The 21726-nt window shown below is 40.2% G+C and overlaps 2 protein-coding genes across 8 annotated transcripts in view; one reads left to right on the forward strand and one right to left on the reverse strand.

Moving 5' to 3' along the window:
• OSBPL9 (oxysterol binding protein like 9) overlaps window positions 1–16762 on the forward strand; it is a 178747-nt gene extending 161985 nt beyond the window's left edge. For 3 of the 7 annotated variants that reach the window (XM_032650568.1, XM_032650569.1, XM_032650572.1), the window contains 12 exons: window positions 1058–1170; window positions 1300–1418; window positions 5384–5469; window positions 7587–7758; window positions 9062–9146; window positions 9869–9979; window positions 10221–10284; window positions 10414–10554; window positions 12421–12499; window positions 13311–13402; window positions 15654–15789; window positions 16020–16259. In XM_032650568.1, coding sequence (XP_032506459.1) covers window positions 1058–1170; window positions 1300–1418; window positions 5384–5469; window positions 7587–7758; window positions 9062–9146; window positions 9869–9979; window positions 10221–10284; window positions 10414–10554; window positions 12421–12499; window positions 13311–13402; window positions 15654–15789; window positions 16020–16094 — 1273 coding nt within the window. In that variant the 3' untranslated portion in view covers window positions 16095–16259. Of the gene's footprint in view, window positions 1–1057; window positions 1171–1299; window positions 1419–5383; window positions 5470–7586; window positions 7759–9061; window positions 9147–9868; window positions 9980–10220; window positions 10285–10413; window positions 10555–12420; window positions 12500–13310; window positions 13403–15653; window positions 15790–16019 lie in introns of all 7 variants that reach the window. The other 4 variants (XM_032650570.1, XM_032650571.1, XM_032650567.1 and 1 more) reach the window with 3 other exon arrangements.
• Window positions 16763–17088: 326 nt separating this feature from the next.
• The window catches only part of NRDC (nardilysin convertase), a 99725-nt gene continuing 95087 nt past the window's right edge, over window positions 17089–21726 (reverse strand). Inside the window, 5 exon segments of the mRNA XM_032650566.1 lie at window positions 17089–17718; window positions 17874–17963; window positions 18944–19060; window positions 19327–19417; window positions 21230–21313. Coding sequence (XP_032506457.1) covers window positions 17521–17718; window positions 17874–17963; window positions 18944–19060; window positions 19327–19417; window positions 21230–21313 — 580 coding nt within the window. The 3' untranslated portion in view covers window positions 17089–17520.

Raw genomic sequence — 21726 nt, forward strand, 5'->3', positions numbered from 1 at the left:
CATTTGTCAAAATCCATTGAATGTACAAGACCAAGAGTGAACCCTACTGTAAACTATGGACTTTGAGTGATAATGGCATGTCATGTAGGTTCATCAACTGTTACACATGTACTACTGTCGTGCAGGATGTTGATAGTGGGGAGGTTGTGCATATGGGAATTCTGTACTTTCTGCTCAGTTTTGCTCTGAACCTAAAACTACTCTTAAAAAAATCAAGCTTATTATTAAATAAGAAATCAAAAGAAGGTAAGTAATCAGGGCAAACTGTGTTTAAATTAGAATATATAATGTGTTTTGCACCTATAAATTTGCAATAAAAGACTTTTATGTATTTTGCACCTATAAATTTGCAATAAAAGACTTTTATGTATGTACCATTTTATAAATAATATATGCAGTATGAGAAATTTGGTTTCTGTTTTTACCCTTAATAAGTAAACTTTGATCATTCTTTTGTTAATGTACAAATACTAGTCCTAGGTAAGTTATGATCATAGCTGTAATAATAAAATAGAGGAATCTTTCTTTAGACCCTGTTAATCAGCTCATAATACCACTTACCATAAATTTACTTGTAAAAAGTAATATGCTTTTTTATTTTTTAATTTCAAATATAATTTTCTAATGACTGGGAAGGGTGTTATTACCAGTGTGGGCTTTTATCAAAGGATCTCAAAAATATAGACATCTTTCTGAGGCTAATTAATAGACTTACCAGTTTTGAGGTTCTGGAAATGGTTGCCAAGAATTATGACATACCTACATTTATGCAAAGTAACAAAATTGGAAAATGAACTCTAGTTTTACATGCAGAGGCAAAATCTTACCAGTTTTTCATGGCCTTTCAACATGGCTTGGTTGAGCATACACCATGCAGAAAACATGAGCCTGATGGGGAGAGAGTAGGGAAGCATGTATGTATGTAACCAGCTAACTTTAAGGGTCTAGTTAGTTTCTGTCAGCTATCTCCATATATTGGTTTTAAATAAATTGGTATCTTACTATGATTTTAAATTGCTTTTTTAAAGAGCTTAAGAAGGTGATTAATTTTTTTTAGTTCCTCTGGATCTGCCTCAGTCTTGACACACAGCAGCTCAGGAAATAGTCTAAAGCGCCCAGATACCACGGAATCACTTAATTCTTCCATGTCCAATGGAACAAGTGATGCTGGTAAGCAGCCTTGGAGAGTTTACCTTTTTTTTCTTAAAAATATTTGTTTGAAAAAACATGTATAATACTTGGTAACAGCACAGATTGGCCCAGTTTAACACCAGTCTAAGAAGATCTGTTTTATTTTAGACCTTTTCGATTCACATGATGATAGAGATGATGATGGGGAGGCAGGGTCGGTGGAAGAGCACAAGAGTGTTATCATGCATCTGTTGTCACAGGTTAGGCTTGGAATGGATCTCACTAAGGTAAGAATCAAATTTGGTATTTGCTGTTAGTCTTAATGTGTATATGTAGATTCTCAGTGATCGTATGGTGAGTGTGTCTGCAAATGTAGTATAATGACATAACTTCTGTTTATACTTTTGTCTTGTTATGAATTAATATATATGTACCTGAGTTAACTGAAAATTTTTATAAATGGATGAAATAAGTTAAGCTAGGATAATATCATAGAGATAGTACATATGGATTATATAGATTATGATTTGGATTTTATTGGGGGCAAGCATGGAATAGTATTGGGCTTGGTTAGTAGTCTGAACAAAACCTAAAGCAGTGTAGTGTGCATGGAATCAAAATGAGCAGAGTTCTGATCTCGGGGTTAGAGGACCTGTGCTTACATCCTACTTCGGCTGTTACCAAACTGTGTGACCTTGAGCAAGTCCCTTTCTCTATGATCTTTGGGTTTCTCATACAAAATGGACATACAGTGACCTACTTTACAGGATTGTTGTAAGGAATGGAACAGGTAGTGAGTGGAATACTGTATGACACATGCTGAGCCGTATAATTATTGTGGTTCTGGATTTGAATTTGAATTTAAACTGGCACTCTAAACAGAATACCTGATTGATGTAGGAGACTGGTGTATAGGTGCCTGCGTATATCCCCGCCACTGTGCCAAAAGCCTCATCCTTTAACCTAATTCTCACCACAGCACTGCAAAGTTAGGTGTTATTGTTAACACCATTTTATAGATGAGGAAACTAAAGTTCATAGAGGTTAAGTAACTTGGCTAAGTCTTATTTAAGCTGCAGAACTGAGATTCTAATCTGGTCGTAGATTTCAAAATCTGTAAACTAATCCGTAATACTTTCTAGTAAGTGTCTATAATAAAAATTTTTACCCCAAATCTAAATGAAAATGGAAAATTTTTGCAACAAACATACTTGCTGGGAAAGTTCTAGGTAAGAGAATATTTGCAGGAGCTTGCCCTCAGAATTTTTTCAGTGATCATTAGATTGATTGCATAATTGCTGGAGCAGAATTGTAACTTCACATTTGAAAGATACAGCTTAATTTTAGATGTTGACATTTATAATATATTTCTTTTCTACGCCTTCTACCTTGGTTGATTTTGGTCTTCAGTAATAAAAGACCCACCTAACAGTATCTTGAACAATGCTAGGTTTATTATCTCATGTAATGAGAAGTCCAGAGTAGAGTATTTCCAGGATTGACTAATTCGTAGTGGGTCAACAATGTGAGACAGGACCTAGGTTCCTTCAGTCTCTCTGCTCTGCCATCCTTAGCATGCTGACATTCACACTCAGACCTGTCTTCCTCATCATTGCAAAATGACTGCTGCGCTTCCAGTCATCACATCCTTATGCAAATATGTCAAGAGGCAGAAAAATAATTTCTTTTCATGAATTTTGTTGTTGTAATAGGGAGAACATATAACAACAGTGGCCCATCAAACTGCCAATTGAATCTCATTGGCCAGAACTAGGCAGGTGTGCACGCCTAAACCAGTCACTGGTAAAGGAGGTTAAATGATTGGTTTAGATTAATCCACATTTACCCCTGGAGATCTGGGAGGGCCCTGTGACTCTTATGGCAACCTATAGCCTGAACCTGAACTGAATGAAAGTTCTGTTAATAGAGGTGTACATAGGCAACCAAAAGTGTGTGCCACATCAAGTGTGTAATTTTTGCCTCACATAATTTCCTCTGCCAGATAGTCCAGGTTTGGGTTTGGAGCCACTAAAAGTTTAATTTTTGCCAAATTAGCTATTTTAGAAATCTTTATTGGCATAAATGGCTATGATTGCCAGCAGATTCTGAAATCTTGATTCCCTTGTGCATTCCAAAGTATTACTACAATAATGCCTTAAATTTGTATCTCATTTTCCTATTTATAAAAATACTTTCTTCAAATATTTTCTATAAAGAGTTATTTTCCAAATACATTGTAGTGTTTGGAAATACTATAAAGTCACATCCCGCTTACCTCATTTGGTCTTCAAAACAATCCTAAGATTTAAGCAAGGCATATAATTATCTTCCTTTTACAGAAACTTGCAGAGGTTGAATTAATTTTCCAGGGCTTCCTCACACCTAAGAAGTGACAAAATAAGTACCTGAATCCAGGTTTAAGACAACCTAACCCAGCTCACTTTTATCAGTGTTCCAGCAGCTTGACATAATGGCATGCATCAGTATAGTGCTAAAAACACTGAAGAAGATGTGTTGAATGAGAGTTCTTAAGAAAACTTTTAAGTAGGGAGGGAAAAAAAATTTTTTTTGGATTACACATCAAATCAAATTTATGGTTTTTAGCCATTTCTTCTTTTTCAAATTGCCTGTTCAGTTCTTTTGTTCATTATTCTACTGGCAATAGTAATCTTTTTCTTGTTGATTTGCAAGAGCTGTTTATACATTAAGACACTTAGTCCTGTCTTGTTCTTCAGCAGTCTTACTTAGTGATTTAGAATCTCTGTGTTCTCCAAGAGTGGTAGGAAATTGTACCAAACGTACTTGCCAATCTAAGCATATGTATATTATGAACATACATGTTCTGTGGAACATTTAAACTCTGGAGCCTGATAATAAACATTCTAAATGTTAGAACCACAGTTTTTCTTTTCAAGCTTGTGTTCTATCATTCCTCTTTATATACGCAGCAATATTGGTCCACTGGTCAGTCCCTGTCACACTCATTTTCTGCCCCCGCCCCCCCAATCTCCATGTCTTGTTCTTCTGTTTTTCCCTCTCTCTTATAGCCTACTCTCTAAGGCTTTTCTTTAGCACCCCACCTCAATAAGTTGTTTCCAAACTTTGCCCTCATTCTGGTTCCCCAAACAGAACATGATCTTTGCCTCTCCTCAGTTTCCATGGTACCTTGAGCATCTCTTGTATGATATTTATCACATTCTACCTAAAATTTAAATGCTGGTATTATTCTCTCATACTTAACCTTTGCTGCCTCCATAGCATTTACCACACGATCTTGAATATAGCAGATATACAGTAATTACTACATTTAAAGGAATTTTTACTTACTATGATGCACTACTTCCATAATGAATAATGTCTAATCTGATACACATTTCAAAAACTATTCCTTCATTCCTTTTTTAATTGGTTAATCCTAATCTATCTTATCCTTTTTCCTTATTTTCCAATTTCTTCTTTACTTTCTCCTCTGCCACATTCCCAGCCCCTCGGCATTTTTCTTCATGGCCTCAGCCCCATGATGAAGGAGTTTGTTGAATCCCATCTTTATTCTCTTCTTCATTTTGTTTATTGCTTCAGTTACTTAAATTTTTCTTACTTTGGGGATAGTAACTGAAGATGCAGGTAGAAATAAGTATGGCCCTTGCATTCTAGGAGCTCATTGTTCATTTGCAGACACAGACCCATAAGCAGATAAGTTCCCTAGTGCGCCTACGATGATAGAGGGGAAGTGAGCAGGCCCTGCACCACCCCCATAACCAGACAGACCCGATTTTGAATTCCACTGAATAACAGAGTGGTGAGAAAATTTTTCACCCTTTTGAGCTTCATTTTTCTCCGCTGTAAAATAAGGATGATAATTTCTTCCTAATGGGATTGTCGTACAGTTTAATAAGATAGTGTGTATATGGTACTCCAGAAGGCTCATATATGTATCAGAGGGTTGCTACTGAGTAGTTGCTGTTATTGTTACACTGATTCAGGGAGCTAAAGGGAGGTTGCAAGAGGAAGTGACATTTAGACATTCAAAATCTCTGTTTTTCATCTGTTGGGCAGGTTAATGGGCATTCTGAATCAGAACAGTTTGAGAAGTAGGTATCAGAAGCATGCCTGGGCAGTACTTGGTGGGTGTTACTATGATTGGAATGAGTTTTTTGTTTTCATATACTTTTTTTTTTTTTTAAGCAGTTCAGCAATCTGTTTATCTGTAGTGGAATTTGATCCTCAAGGGTCAAATATGTATGTTTTTCAGGTAGTTCTTCCAACATTTATTCTTGAAAGAAGATCTCTTTTAGAAATGTATGCAGACTTTTTTGCACATCCGGACCTGTTTGTGAGGTATTTGACTCAATATAGTAGTTTCCAATTTTTTTAAGACTTTACCCATTAGCTTTCTGCCTTGGCAGGATAGATGGATCCCTTTGCCTTTCAGACATTTCTGGGGAAAAGTGGAATTGAATATTTCGTTTGTATTAGATGCCCGTTTGCTTAGATTATTTGGCGGTGATATTGTTAGGCAACCAAGTTAAACACTTCAGAAAATCTTGAGTAGCCTGTTAAGGTAGCTAGGATTTACGGAGCCAAGGCTAGGATCTTATTTGATCCAGGAATTGGTAATCACTGTTAAATTATTTACACTGTATCCGATGAATTTCAGTTATCCGAGTTTAGCAAACCTTTCTAAAGCACCTATTGTTTGCCAGGCACTTTGTTATGAGCTGGAAAGGGAAAGAGTCACAGTGTCTGCCTTTGAGGAGTTTACAGACCAGTGTCCAGAGTATAGCCTGATTCATAAATTTCAAATACAAAGCTTGCAATATTAGATACATGTATAAAGGACAGAGCTAATCTAAAGGTGGGATTGATTTATGAGGAGGTGAGTGAGTTCACATTGCTTTTCAGTGGTAACAGCAATACTTTCTTTGTAATGGGGTGTTCTAATCCGTCTTCTCTGATTGCATTCCTTGGCCTTGGACTGTGGTTTACTGAAGCTTCACAGTGGGTGGGCACATTGTATGACATTGATACATACCTTCTTAATGAAGATTTTAAGAGACCCATTTAACCAATTCCCAAAGAGCAGAAATTTAAATAGCGATGGCACTGTTTAAATTCATACATAATTGAACAAATAAAATATAAGTATTTATTGGTAACATAAGTAAATGGAAAGTATCAGTTATTCATTAGATATAGATTTGAGGTTTAAGGATAGTTTTTAATGTATGAGAATTTAAGCTGGGAGGTCCCTGGAGGAATCACATAAAAAACACAGAAGTACAGCTAAAAAGCCAATAGGTAAGATTAAATGGAATTCTCTAACTCCCCAAAAAGGAGGAAAGGAAATATAATGGAACAAAGAATAAAGAGGCCAAATAGAAAAATACCAAGATGATAGAGTTAAACCCAACTATATCATATTTTTTCACATTCATTACTCTAAATGTGAATAGCGTATACGCTCCATTTAAGAGAACAGTGATTATAAGAGTGGATAAAAAAGCAAGATTCATCTCTACGCTGTTTGCAAGAGAGAGACTTTAAATATGAAGACACTGATTCGTTAAAAGGATGGACAGAGATATACCATGCAAAACACTAAGCATAACAAAGCTGGTGTCACTGTATTAGTATCAAAGGATATTTTTTAAGACAAGAAATATTAGCAGAGACAGGTAGGGATATTTCATATGATATGATGAGTCAATTTATCAAGAATAAATAATAATCCTAAACAGCTTCAAACTATATGCAGCAAAAATTGACTGAAGGGAGAAATGGACAAGTACACAATCAAGGTTGGAAATTCCTCCCTCGGGAATTGATTGAGCAGCACGCACCTCCCCCCACCCCTCTGAAAATCAGTGAGGCTATAGAAGGTCCAATTGACTTTACTAAAACATTACCAAACAATTTGTATAAGTCTTTTTAAGTGTACATGGAACATTCATCAAGATAGACCGTATATTAGGAAGACTTAATAAATTGAAAATAATTGGAACCATATGGAATATGTTCACTGACCATGAAAGAATTAAATCAGAAATCAATAACAGAAATATATCCAGAAAATCTGCAACTATTTGGCAGTTAAACAATGCACTTATAAGTATGAAGTTCTGGAACAAGCGAAGCTAATGGTCTTAGAAACCAGGAACAGTGTTTGCCTCAGGGTAAGGGTTGGGGATTGCTTGGAAAGGAGGATGGGGAAACTTGGGGGTAATGGAGATGTTCTATAGCTTGATTGCATGGTGATTAATTAAATGGATATAAGCGTTTTTTCAAATTCATCAAACCAAACGGTTAAGACTGGTGTGTTTAATTATGTATATTATACTTCAGTTTTAAAAAGAGACCGAGGTAGCTCCTGGTACTGGGTCCTCTTAGTCTGGCTTAGGGTGGACCATGCTGAGGGTGCTGTCCAGGGTGTTAAATTTTGTCTTTCTCGCTTGCAGTATTAGTGACCAGAAGGATGCCAGAGACCGAATGGTTCAGGTTGTAAAATGGTACCTCTCAGCCTTTCACGCAGGAAGGAAAGGATCGGTTGCCAAAAAGCCGTACAACCCCGTTCTGGGCGAGATCTTTCAGTGTCACTGGACATTACCAAATGATACTGAAGAGAATGTGGTGAGTTCTCCACTGACATTTTAAATTACCTTAGTATTTAGATACTTAGTACTTAGCTTTTAGTATACTGATTCGAGATTTCATTTTATTTGGAGGCAGATAATAATGGTAAAGGCACTCATGTTTACCACCCGTAGAAGAACAGTGTTGTTGGATCAGTATATTTTGAACACAGTGAGCAAGGAGAAAGAGTGGCGTGAGATGAGGATAGAAATTTAGAAATCAGATTGTGCAAAGTCCTCCTGGACCATAATGATAATTTTATGGCTTATCAGGAACTCATTTTTGCTTTGAAAAGGTCATTATAATTATTTTGTGAAAAATGAATTGGAAAGGGGCAAATAGAAGCAAGGAGACCACTTGCTTTGGCATTTGGCAAGGAGGAGGCTTTGGCATTATTCCAGGAGAGACATGGTTGATTCAAGCTATATTTTGGAGGCAGAGCTGTTAGATGGATTGGGCAAGGTGAGGGAAAAGGGACAGTCAGAGATGAATCCTTGCTTGTGGGCTTCAGCAGTTGGTTGGTGCCATTTACTAAAGAGGAAAAGATTGGATTTGGGGAGGGAAAAATCCAGAACTCCAAAATGAAATATAAAGTATAAAATATAAAGACATGTAAGTGGAACTGTCAAGTAGGGAGTTAGAATTTAAGAGTCTGGAGTTCAAGGGAGAGAGAGGTCTAGGATGGAGACGGGGCTTTCAGTGATTTTAGTGTATTTAGAAGGCACTTAAATCCCTGGGATTAGGTGGAATCATCTAGGAAGACATCTAGAGAAGAACAGTTAACTGAGACCTGAGCCACAGGGCTGCAACATTTGGGGGTTGATTTGAGGAAAACAACCAACATGGAAGACCCAAATAAATGCTAAAAGGCCTCTAGGGGTGAAAAAAATAAGCCCCTGGCCCACACTGGCTTTCATATAATAATCTCTCCTTAAAAATAACTCTCTGTATTTTTCCCTTTCCGAATGACACATTACATGTAGTCCTTTCCTGAAGCAATGTGTCTGTTCTTGTTCATATTGCAGACATTGATAAGTCCCTGTTCTGTGCCAGGCCTGGCCGAGTTAGGCACGTGGTCCTTGCCTTCAATAATGTCTTAGTCAGAGAGACTTAGGGAGACTGACACAAAGCAGTAATTCCAGTAGAATAAGTGCTACAAGAAAAGTATATATGAGATGTTTTGGGTGTGTAGAGGAGGGAGCAGTTAACCACCTTGGGAGGCAGAGACTCCAGTTATTAGATTCTCTGCGCTGTCATTTGTTTCCACGTCAAAAGAAAATGATGTTATGTTTACTTGCAGGAGCTAGTTTCAGAAGGACCAGTTCCCTGGGTTTCCAAGAATAGCGTAACATTCGTGGCTGAGCAGGTTTCCCATCATCCACCCAGTAAGTTACAGAGCTCCTCGGCAGTAGCCACTTTCAAACTGTTCTGTCTAAAGAGGGTCATAAAGAGCTCCATAACTGAGGTCACTGTACGGTCAGTTTTATGGCCACCTGTATCTTCCCAATCCTGTGAGGATTGGTTCCTCATATCTGTTCCTGGTATAAGTTCCAAAGACTCTATTAGGCTTCACTGCTTAATGATATATAAAAAGAAGGGATTTGAGAAGCCACCTTTTAGTGCTTCTGAAGTCATCTTTACAGCATGAGCTGTGCTCTAGTGATCCCAGCAACTCTGAAGACAGTTTATATAAAAAAGACGTAGTTTCTGCACAGTTTATTCCTGGCATAGTGGAAAGAAGGTGTGTCCTCCCGTGTTATTTGCTGGATGCAGCATTAAGACTGGTAATACTGGATGGGCCCAGGTTGGGGCTGGGCCAGGAACATGCTTGCTGACCAGAAGAACAGACAGACTCTGTTTTTAAGCCTCTGGGATTGGTCATAGCCTCATGGTTCAGGGAGATTCCTGCCCACATGGTCCTGAACGGTTGCTTGCATTGGGGGAAACAGGGTATAAAAGACAGGTGGGTAATTTCTGACTACATTCAAGGCTGTTCTTTGAGGGGTAAAGGATTTTCCCCATGCAGCCAGTTTTTTCTCTGGGTTAATGGAGTTGGAGAGGGGACTATGGCTATGTAGTGCACTAATTGAAAACAATTTCTATTCAGTTTCAGCCTTTTATGCTGAGTGCTTTAACAAGAAGATACAATTCAATGCTCATATCTGGACCAAATCAAAATTCCTTGGGATGTCAATTGGGGTGCACAACATAGGACAGGGTAAGTCTGGGGGCTTTTGGTGGACTACAGTGTTAATAGAATTTTATGTCATTCTAATATGTGCTGGACACCTATCTAGTAAGAGTAAATGGCCCCAGAAAGCCAGTTTGGATGTCATTGTTTGCAGGGAAGCATGTGTATTAGGGGTGAGAGCAGGGGTGGGATGCAAGATTGATTTTCCCTAAACTGAATGGAGATTCCGTCAACTACTTAGCTGAAATTCCATCTCTTGTCTCCACAGGCTGTGTCTCGTGTCTAGACCATGATGAACATTACATTCTCACATTCCCCAATGGTTATGGAAGGCAAGTAGAGCTGTGTGCATTCCTCTGATTAGCAAGCAGCAGACCCTGCTGTTCCTTTGTTCCTTAAGCTGTGCCCCTCCTTTCTTTCCTCTGAACTGTCAGCCTTACCTGAAACTTTTGATTTTGCAGGTCTATCCTCACAGTGCCCTGGGTGGAACTAGGCGGAGAATGCAATATTAATTGTTCCAAGACTGGCTATAGTGCCAATATCGTCTTCCACACTAAACCTTTCTATGGGGGCAAGAAGCACAGAGTTACTGCTGAGATTTTGTAGGTATTTTGTTTTTCTGCTTTGGTGCTTCTGCTTCTCTGAAATACTTTTCCTTTTGTCTTGAACTGTAACTTCCATCAGGAATTGACCATTTTAATGGTTCTGTCTTTGTAAACTTACGTCACATCTTGTGTGTCATGTCTCTTCCTAAAATCCCATCTCAGGAGGAGACCTAAAATCTGGGGTCAGAACAACCTGAGGTCATTGGTGGGATTTCCTTCCTAGGAACCTGACTTGCAAATGGGGAACTGAAAGAGTCTTCCTGGATCTCCTAGCTAACCCAGATTATGGGTGCCTGACTCATTATTGCTGGATTGGACCATGAGCTAGCCCATACAGGAGACCCTGTGACTCCCACCGAGGTGTCTCAAAGCCCTCATAGTCCTTTTTTCTGTGCCTTTGCTGGGGAAAAAGAGTAACCATCACATCTTTGCTTGGTTCTGTTTGACGCTCTAGGATCAGATGAAGACAGCTGTGCTGTCTGGGTAAACAGTCAGTTGGGTGGTTTAGAGCCTGCCTAGAAGAGGAAAATCTGCAGGACTTTCTCTGACCTCAAAGGCCTTATTGGAAACAGTGTCGCAGATGGAAGACATAGGATTGGTTAACCAGTTTTTTAGGGAGATAATTTAATTTGGATGACAGAATCAGCCTCCAAAAAAATCTTGAGCAGGGCAGGACGGGACCACAAGCACAAGATGTTTACTAAGGATCACCGTAAAATCCAAAATATTATTGCAGTCAGAAAATACGGGCGGAGGTTAGGGAATAGCACCAGTTACCACGATAATGCGGCGGCTCCCCTAAAATAGGCAGATGGGGGAAATAGGACGTCCAGAGCAAAGACCTGGGTGGGCCTGCTTCTCAGAATTCCTTAGAGGCAACCAACCAGCAGCAACAGGAACTGCTAGCAGATTTTTTGGCCAGTCACAGCGACTTATAATAGAAAGACTGCCTTCTGAAAGAATGCTTGGTGGGCTTTTCAAATTAGGGTAATGTCTAAATATTATGAAAATAGTTTTGACCTAAGAGGGTCTTGGGAAGCCCCAGGGGTCCCCAGACCATACTTTGAGAACCACTGCACAATAACCTTCTAAACTTGGAATCCTACCATTTTTCTTTTCCTTTGTCCTCCTTCACACAAAGCACCAAGTCATAGAGGAAGCAAGTTGCAGCCTACTGATAGCAACTTCATCCCTCTACCCTGTGTATTTTTCTGTTTCTGAACTCCTAGTCTCCTTCTATGTCCATGCCTTGCCCTTCCTAATCTGTCCTTTGTTGTAATGCTTATCTTCTAAGTTCCATACCTGCCATATGCATCACTGTCATGTCCAAGTAAAACCTGTTGGGGCTTCTGAGGAAGGGATCCTTGCTTAGGAAAAGAGGTAAAATCGTTTGACCCAGAGGTCCCTTTCAGCCTGAAGATGAAAGCCTGGTCTCCAGCATTGTATCCTTAAGTGAAGCCTTCTCTGACCCTCATCCTAGCAGTGTTGCCCTTGGTCTCCAGTGCTCACCTGAACTCACCACAGCGCTTGCCACCCAGAATCTCAATGGCAGTGTCTCCCCACTAGACTGTGAACAGCTCGAGGGCAGGGACTGTCCCTAGTTTGGTCCCAGCACCTAGCGCGTCTCATACCCACAGTTTCTGGGATCTTGAGTCTATTAGCATCTTCTTTAGGGCCCTCATTCTTATAGTTGGCTCTGAGAAATCCAGTTTTATTAAGCTGCCTTCACCAAAGACTTCACAGTTGCTCCTCTGTGTTCTGCTCTGTGTAGGTAGGTCACACTAACACGATTCTTTGGTAGAGAAATTTCAGTTTGAGACTAACACAAATGTTTGTGGTTTTTGTTTTTGTTTTTTAATCTAGTTCTCCAAATGACAAGAAGTCTTTCTGCTCAATTGAAGGGGAATGGAATGGTGTAATGTATGCAAAATACTCAACAGGGGTAAGAACCTGTGTTTTGCCATTTGTTTCAGGCTTCATTGAATCGTAGCCCATCCCTTACTCTGGCTTCCTTCATCTGGAAATTTAACCAGGATGAGCTCTAATGCCAGCTCTTCAGGGCAAGCCTTTTCCTTCTCCCACCTCTTACCTAGCAGTACAGGTAGTAGAATGATTTTTACTTTCCTCTCTCCCCTTAAAATACTCAAGAATAATATATGAAAAAAAAATGCTTGACACCATAGTAAGCACCCAGTAAATGTTAGCTATATCGTTAGAATGTATGGTATGTGTGTTTATAAATAAAATGAGGTGCTAAACTATTAACTCATGTGTGTCTGTATATACACAGTTTGATTTTGTCTAAGAAATGTATTAACTGCCTGGCACCAGGGATACAGAAATGAGTAAGATAGTCCTTGCCCTCAAGGAACTTGCAAACTACCTAATTAAGGTAGGAGGGAGGTGGTATGGCATTAACAGGAGGAGCCAATGAATTGGATTTTGGACTCAGAATTTGAAATTTAAAAAGCACTTCAGAGTACTTAACGTTAGGATTAGTTGTCTAGCTCTCCAAGAGATTACATCCCAAGCATGTAGCACATAGCCACATTGAAACTGTCTGTTGAATTGAGCCTTTACCAAGACTTAAAACAAACAATTATAATTTAGGCTGAAGATTGCATATGGAACTCATTGTCTACATCACTAACATGTGGGGATTTCATGATGAAATCTGTTAATGGGAAGAGTTGACTTTTCCTTCTAAAACAGTGTGAACAATAAAACATCTATCTACCTCTTCTGTTTTCTAGGAAAATGTAGTTTTTATAGATACCAAGAAGTTGCCTATAATCAAGAAGAAAGTGAGGAAGTTGGAAGATCAGAATGAGTACGAATCCCGCTGGTAAGGAGGTGACATAACTAGAGCTGTTGCAGCAGTGCTCTTGCTATTGGCCAGGCATAGGTGCAGGGCTGGGTTGTAGAGACTGTATAGTGGGGTGTTAACAGAGCACAGACTAAGTTTTGAATGCCTGGGTTCATATGGAGCTCCACCACCTGCATTGTAACCAAGACTATAAGCTACCCTCTCTGCCTTCTTTCCTGAAATGGGAACTACCTTAGCATTGTTGTGAGAACTGAATGAGAAAAACATGGAGCCTATGTATGATGCTTGGCATATAATAAGTATAGAGTGTATGTTGACTTATCACCATCTTTATGGCTTGTAAGAGATGGTAGTGAGGTCCCAACTGAGATCATATATATATCAAAACATCTTTAGGGTCTCTTTTTTTTTTTAAACATCGTTATTGGAGTATAATTGCTTTACATTGTTGTGTTAGTTGGTGCTATATAACAAAGTGAATCAGCTATACGTACACGTATATCCCCATGTCCCCTCCCTTTTGTGTCTCCCTCCCACCCTCCCTATCCCACCCCTCTAGGTGGTCACAAAGCACCGAGCTGATCTCCCTGTGCCATGCAGCTGCTTCCCACTAGCTATCTATTTTACATTTGGTAGTGTATATGTGTCCATGCCACTCTCTCACTTCGTCCCAGCTTACCCTTCCCCCTCCCTGTGCCCTCAAGTCCATTCTCTATGTCTGTGTCTTTATTCCTGCCCTGCCCCTAGGTTCATGAGAACCATTTTTTTTTAACACCTTTATTGGAGTATAATTGCTTTACATTGTTGTGTTAGTTGCTGCTGTATAACAAAGTCAATCAGCTATACATATACATATATCCCCATATCCCCTTCCTCTTGTGTCTCCACCCACACTCCCTAGGGTCTTTTTTGTTTGCAAGAAACTTAAAAAAAAAAATTGCATTTCTGAGTATTTTAGTATGTATCTGTAAAGTGACTTTTTCAAAAAAAAACACACAAAAAACACCAGCCACAATATCATCATTGTACTTTTTTTAAAAATCAGTTATTCCTTAATATCATCAAATATCTAATTGGTATTCAATTTTCTAGTAGTCTCAAATGTCATAATTTTTCCCCCTTCCATTTGTACAATAAAATCAGGATCTTCTAGTGGTATGGGGAATCATGCACTAAAGTTCTTTGTTTAGCATATTAGGGGATTTCTTAAGTGAAGAAGACCGTACAAACTATAACCCTGCCTGTGTCTTTAACTTGTTAACAGTCTGCTTGCCTGGACTGCCTGCTCATAGTTATAAGTGGAGATCTATAGACATTTATGCTCTGCTACTCACACAACGGGAATCTTAGGGTGTCTACTTTTCTAGCTCCTAGGAGTCTTCACTTTATTTTTTTAATTAATTAATTAATTTATTTTTGGCTGCGTTGGGTCTTTGTTGTGGTGTGCGGGGCTTCTCATCGCGGTGGCTTCTCTTGTTGCAGAGTACGGGCTCTAGGTGCGCAGGTTTCAGTAGTTGTGGCGCACGGGCTTAGTTGCTCCGCAGCATGTGGGATCTTCCCGGACCAGGGCTCGAACCCGTGTACCCTGCATTGGCAGGCCGATTCTTAACCACTGCACCACCAGGGAAGTCCCTTTCCACCAGGGAAGTCCCAGGAGTCTTCACTTTAAAGTGTTGTTTGGACCAGACGTGTCTAGTTATCATTTTGCAGGCCTTGAGAGGAAGCCAAATCTTTTACCCCGCCTTAAGCCTCTGCAGTGCATCTCTTGACCCTTATTCTCTGTATTCAAACTGCTTCTCCCAGATTTCGTTATTAATTCCAGGGGAGTCTTCATGAAATAGAATTTCTCAGGTCCTCTGATCTGATCTTACTATATACCCCTTTTGGTTTATACTAAGGGATACTGAAGCCCTAGAGAGGTGAACTGACAGCCCCAAGGTTGCATCACTAGTTAGAGGTACAGCCAGAAGTGGAATCCCAGTCTCAGCTGTTTTTTCTCCTCTGTTGTCCTAACCATATATCCAGCTTTCTGCCCATCCTGTATTTCCTCCTCTGACAACTAGCACTGGAATCTTCTGAGACCACTTCTCTGTTCTTTACTCCAGTGCCCTGGTGTCAGCCGAAGATTTATAGTCTGTGAACTACAGCATTTAAAGCCATTTGACTTGTACTGTAGTTATATTCTAGATGGATCTAGCCTTTCATTCTCAAGACTGCTAACTCCTCTGTCCATCAAGTACTTATTAGTACCTTCACTTCTTTTCTTTAGCCTTTGGAAGGATGTCACTTTCAACTTAAAAATCAGAGACATTGATGCAGCAACTGAAGCCAAGCATAGACTTGAAGAAAGACAAAGAGCAGAAGCCCGAGAAAGGAAGGAGAAGGAAATTCAGTGGGAGACAAGGGTAAGCTTGCTTTGGAAGCCTGCCTCGGTCTCCCTACTGCCGGCCGTTCCCTGAGCTGTAACTCATTTGTTCATTTCAGTGAATACTGAAGTACCGAGTAAGCATGGTGATGAACGAGATGAACACTCATTTCAGTGTTGGGGGGAGGGGGAGCACATAAAATAATTAAAGGTATGATATTATAGAAGTACAGAGCAAGTGTGTAACTGAATTCTCCCCTTTTCTTTTAGTTATTTCATGAAGATGGAGAATGCTGGGTTTATGATGAACCATTACTGAAACGTCTCGGTGCTGCAAAGCATTAGGTTGGGAAATGCAAGGTTTGCTCCTGGTGACCCAGGCAGGAGGCACAATGAAGTAACAGTCTTCCTTTGGGAGAACCTATTCACTCCCTTCTTATTGCAGTGGTTCCTATCTCAGGGATACTGGACTTTCTGATGCAGATGAACAATTAAAGCGAGAAAAGCTTCCCTTTTTCCTGTTCTGTGGCAGTTACAGTGTTGACTTCGGTCTTGAGAAGAAACTTCAGGTTTTGAAAACAAGATGTCTGCTCCTTTTCCAAATCCCACGTTATAAATCCCAGTCTCAAACTCTGCACTCTAGTATTGCTGTTGAGATATACAACATGTTTCCTAGCTCATATAATCTTGGGTTATATATATATATATATATATATATATATATATATACACACACACACACACACACACACACACACACATATATACATATATATAGGTGATGCCAGGTTTTTCATAAATACGCCATGTACTGTAAATATTGGTTCCTCTGAGTTGTTTTAGAAAATTTAGCACAACGTATTAAAACCACATGTTAGGAAATTTCATGGTCTTACCTACAATAACTTTTATTTTGGAATTGAACTATTATTAAATTGTATCCAACTCTGGACTACAGTTTAATTATACTCAGTGCTTCTTAAGCCTTCATAAAGTAATTTTTCCAACCTTTTTTTTTTGTGTATTTCTTTTATTATTTTTATGATTAAACTTGAACCCAGTTATTTGGCAGCCTTGAATACAGGAGCTAGCTTTTTACAGGGACTCTTGAAGTAATGAAGGGGTCCATCCTTTTCTTTCCTTAGGCTCTGTGTCCTGTCTTTAGCCCCCACAATGCCATTGCGCATGTTTTCATTGAACTCTCAAGTAGTACACATAGGGCTACCGACATTTTATCCAAAAATATTTTATTGCCTTAGAGAATTTGGGAAGAATGTTTATTTTTAGATCCCCACCCCACACCGAAACAAAATATAATAAAAGGAATGCCACAGCAGCAAATGGCTCATTCTGAAGGGCAATACAGAATTACCTTTATTTTTAAATACATTAAAAACAACAACACAGGTATTAGTATTAGCACCTCGCATTTAGGTACTAAGAAGACATCAATTACATAGGGCCTCTGAAGCCTGTCATACAGAACTGGATTCTCAATCTGAGAGGACCAGGACAGGCCAGGGCGTCTCAGATGGCTCCTGCAAGCTTTTTGGTTACATTGGCCCACCTGCTAATTTCTCTCTGCAGCTGCTATAGTAACTCTTGGTTTGTTAGTCACAACAGGAGGGGCGGGGTGGGGGGGACGACAAATTCTATGATGCCAGTGCAAAAATTCAGTGGAAGCCCTAAGGCAGTAGTAGTGTAACTAACTTCATAAAATTCAAACAAACACTTTTAAATACACAGTGCTTCAGGCCAATGAGACTGCCATTTATTTGACTATTTTATGGTAGGGGAGAAGGTTAAGTCTTGATGTGAAAGCCCTGATATCAATAATGGGGATGGTACAATCTGCCAGCAGAGGAGAGGTTGGCAGGTAGGTTAGCTGCATCACTTCACAAGAAGAGTTTGAATCCTCACCGGAAGGGGTACCATCCTCTTCCGGCTCGTACTTCCCAAATCCAACAACCTGAAAGAGGCCAAAGACTTGAGGTGAGAGAGAATGCTGACAAAATTTGGGGACCTGTTAGGATCTCTGATACCAATCTAAACTCAGGGAATGGTAAATGTGCTAAATGACAACCCTGGAAAGGACAGAGCTACAGCTTAGGCCACCATACTCACATGAACGCTGAGCATTTTACTTCCTGGTCCTCTATGGGCCTTGAACCAGTTGACTAGGTCTGATTTTGAGAATGATTTCAGTGCTTCAATCTTAAAGGGGGAAGGGAGGACAGGAAAGAAAGAAAGCTGTAAAAGACTAACAGTGTATTTTCTGTAAGGATATTAAACATAACACCCTAGGCAGACCTCCTTGATTCTGCTTTTTGCACATCGTTTTATTCTTCCACGTTTCAGCTGGCTCCCAACCTTCTGGAGAAGGATAAAAATGAGCCTCTGACACACCTTCATGTTTCTTAGCAGTGACTGACCCTGACAGGTAGCAGATGGTGTAATTACAGCTGAGTACTGTACGCTGAGCCAAACCCATCACACCTTAGTGTCACCTCTCAGGTACATGGTAATGGTACACTCTGGCTTCTAAGAGGAAAACCACAGAACCTCAAGAGCTGGGCTGACTGAAGCCTCTTGTTAAATAACCCCTCTGCTTCAATATCCTTTGGTAATTCACCACATAGGGTTATAGTATCAGAGCTATGGATTGCAGTGCCCAGAGCTCTTTTCCATGGGATTTATTACTTTGGGCTAGAATTTGTCACAAAGACCTGTACACAGAATCCTTAAATCTGGGGAAGGAACTCAATAAAATTGAGAACCAGAAGTTCTCAATTTTCTTTAAGTAGCAGAAGCCGTTTTTCTCCCAAACCTTCTAGGGAACCTAAGCATATAATAAAAAAGTGAAAAAAAATATATATATATATGCATAAGTGAATGCTGTACAGCAGAAATTAACACATTGTAAATCAACTATACTTCAATTTTTTAAAAATGGATCTGAGTGAAATTGGGGGAGCAGAAGTAAGGATTAGCAAGCACCCTGCTCACTTGGCCACCTAAGGCTCTAGAGAAGCCAGTCTGGCAACAAGATTTGATCAATCACATCAAGGAATGGGCAAGTAAATAACTTGCCCCAGGTTTCTCTTCCACGCAATACCAATTTGCTTAGAATTGTGTCTCCTGTTAAATCAGGAGTCCCTTTCTGGGCTGTCTTACTCTGAAAACGGTGTTACTACCTCATGGGCAAGGCGATCAAAGAGATACTGCTGGGTCACCACTTCATTCCAGTTCCTGTCCACCTCCTCCCCAAGGTGGGTGTCCTCGCACTCCTTCAGCTTGATCAGAGCTGTGACCTGTTACCATCAGAAAGAGACACCCTCAGGTGTGGCCTCACACCAGTTCCCTCAGAACACACTTGGCCCTGTCCAGTCTGCTTTGTGATGGACCTGCCAGCATGATGGGGAGGGATGAAGCTGGGAAGACATGGTCAGATTAAGGGGGGGGTGCTATAGAACTCAAGAACCAGCCAGCATACAGCACTGTTAAGACTGGTGTCTAGCTGTCATGAGGGCTTGGGTGGGCCAAGGAACAGAAGACCAGGCCAACATAGTAAGGTCACCTGGGTGTTGAATGCATCCTCAGTGAGGTTCTCGATCTTCTCCTCAAAGCTAGAAAGAAACTCTTCTATCTTCTTATCAACAACTTCAGAGCTGAAACAAAACACCTTCAATTACAAGTCATCAGTGACCAGGTCTCAAGCAGAAGGCAAAGAAGAGAATCAGGGCTAAGGCATATTTCCAGGAAAGAGGCTGAAGTGATATTCTCCCCTAAGCTGTGGGAGGGAAGGGAACGGTGAAGAACCCTACCCCTACCCTGCCTCTAGCCCGATTTCCTGGTATCCTCACAGGAAGCAGTAGACAGCCAGGCTGACCATTCCAAAGCTGAGAACCAACAAGGCCTTGTATTGGGTTGGCCCAAAAGTTCATTCTGTTTTTTTCCATAAGATCGGTCTAGTAGCGCTTAGTTGTCTTTCACTTCATTCAAAACAATTCTGTTAGATTGTATTGTGACAGCTGTCATATCAGTGTGCATTTAAAAAGATATATCAAAGTTGGTGAATTTTTGTGTAAGCCATTTTAATATTGAATATGGAAGAAAAAGCAACATTTTCGGCATATTAAAAACGCAACTGAAACGAAACGCAAAAACAGATCTGTGCAGTGTATGGAGAAGGTGCTGTGACTGACTGAACGTGTCAAAAGTGGTTTGCAAAGTTTTGTGCTAGAGATTTCTCACTGGACAGTGCTCCACGGTCGGGTAGACCAGTTGAAGTTGAAAGTGATCAAATCGAGACATTAACAGAGAAGGATCAACGTTATACCACACAGGAGAAGGCCAACATACTCAAAATATCCAAATCAAGCACTGAAAATCATTTGCACCAGCTGGGTTATGTTAATCGCGTTGATGTTTGGGTTCCACATAAGTTAAGCGAAAAAACCTTCTTGACCACATTTCCCCATGCAATTCTCTACTTAAACGTAATGAAAACGTTCTGTTTTTAAAACAAATTGTGACAGGCAATGAAAAGTGGATACTGTACAATAATGTACAGAGATTGTGGGGCAAGCGAAATAAACTACCACCAACCACACCAGAGGCCGATCTTCGTCCAAAGAAGGTGACGTGTATATGGTGGGATTGCAAGGGAGTCCTCTATTATGAGCTCCTTCCAGAAAACCAAACGATTCATTCCAACAAGTACTGCTCCCAGTTAGACCAACTGTGTCCAGTTGGTTGACAAAAAGTGTCCAGAATTAGTAAACAGAAAACACATAATCCTCCATCAGGATAACGCAAGACTGCATGTTTCCTTGATGACCAGGCAAAAACTGTTACACCTTGGCTGTTTAGTTCTGATTCATCCACTGTATTAGCCAGACATTGCACCTTCGGATTTCCATTTATTTTGGTCTTTCCAAAATTCTCTTAATGGAAAAAATTTCCATTCCCTGGAGGACTGTAAAAGGCACCTGGGACAGTTCTTTGCTCAAAGATAAAAAGTTTTGGGAAGATGGAATCAGGAAGTTGCCTGGAAAATGGCAGAAGGTAGTGGGAAAAAATGGTGAATACATTGTTCAATAAAGTTCTTGGTGAAAATGAAAAATGTATCTTTTATTTTTACTTTAAAACTGAAGGAACTTTTTGGCCAACCCAATACCTTGCTTGTAGCATGAATGCCAGGTCGGGCATCTCTGCCTTTCTGGTCCTCAGATATGCCTGAAGAGAGGAAGCAGTGGCTAGCCCTGCAGTCACCATAGGACTTGAGTCAAGCCCTATGGGCCCACTCCTCATACTTACCCTTGCTAAGTCCAGGATCAGGCCATCTATGAGCCAACCCCTGCAGCTGTGACTAAATGGGAATCAAATGGTCAGAGCTGCCTGAGGTTTAAGGATGCAGTCCCTATTCTCTGTGCCAAGAAAAATAATAGTTGGGCCCATCTACTCACTCGTTTACTCACTTGTATTTGGTTGCCTGAGTCCCCACAGTGACAGAGAATCCTAGAATCCCAGATGTATTCCTACAGGTAGGGTAGACATGGTACCTACAGCCAGAATGAAAAGTCCTATGAGCTCAGGCAGTCACCTAGGCCCTGTCCTCAGAGGCACCAGAGAGGAGTGGGAAGGGTTTCTCCTCATCCCTACTGGACCTGAAGGTCCTGGAAGAGGATCCATAAACGTGTACATGTATTTTACTCTCAGGTTAGAGTATCCAACCCTCTACTGAACTGTGGACCACAGGCTAGCTTTTTCTCTTGCTAATCTTGAAGCTTGACCAAACTGAGAGCCTGATCACAGTCCAAGATGCAAATTCCAGAAGTTTTGACCAGTAGGTACGACTCTAAGGCATGAAAGGACCAAAGAGCTCTGAGAGATTGCTCAGTCAGGATATTTGATAAACTTAAGCCTGCAAAGTAAGCCCCAGGTCTTAGCTCAATTTTCTTGCCAGCAGACTTAC

Source organism: Phocoena sinus, chromosome 1 (genome assembly GCF_008692025.1).
Source record: "Phocoena sinus isolate mPhoSin1 chromosome 1, mPhoSin1.pri, whole genome shotgun sequence".
In the NCBI taxonomy this organism is placed as follows: domain Eukaryota; kingdom Metazoa; phylum Chordata; class Mammalia; order Artiodactyla; family Phocoenidae; genus Phocoena; species Phocoena sinus.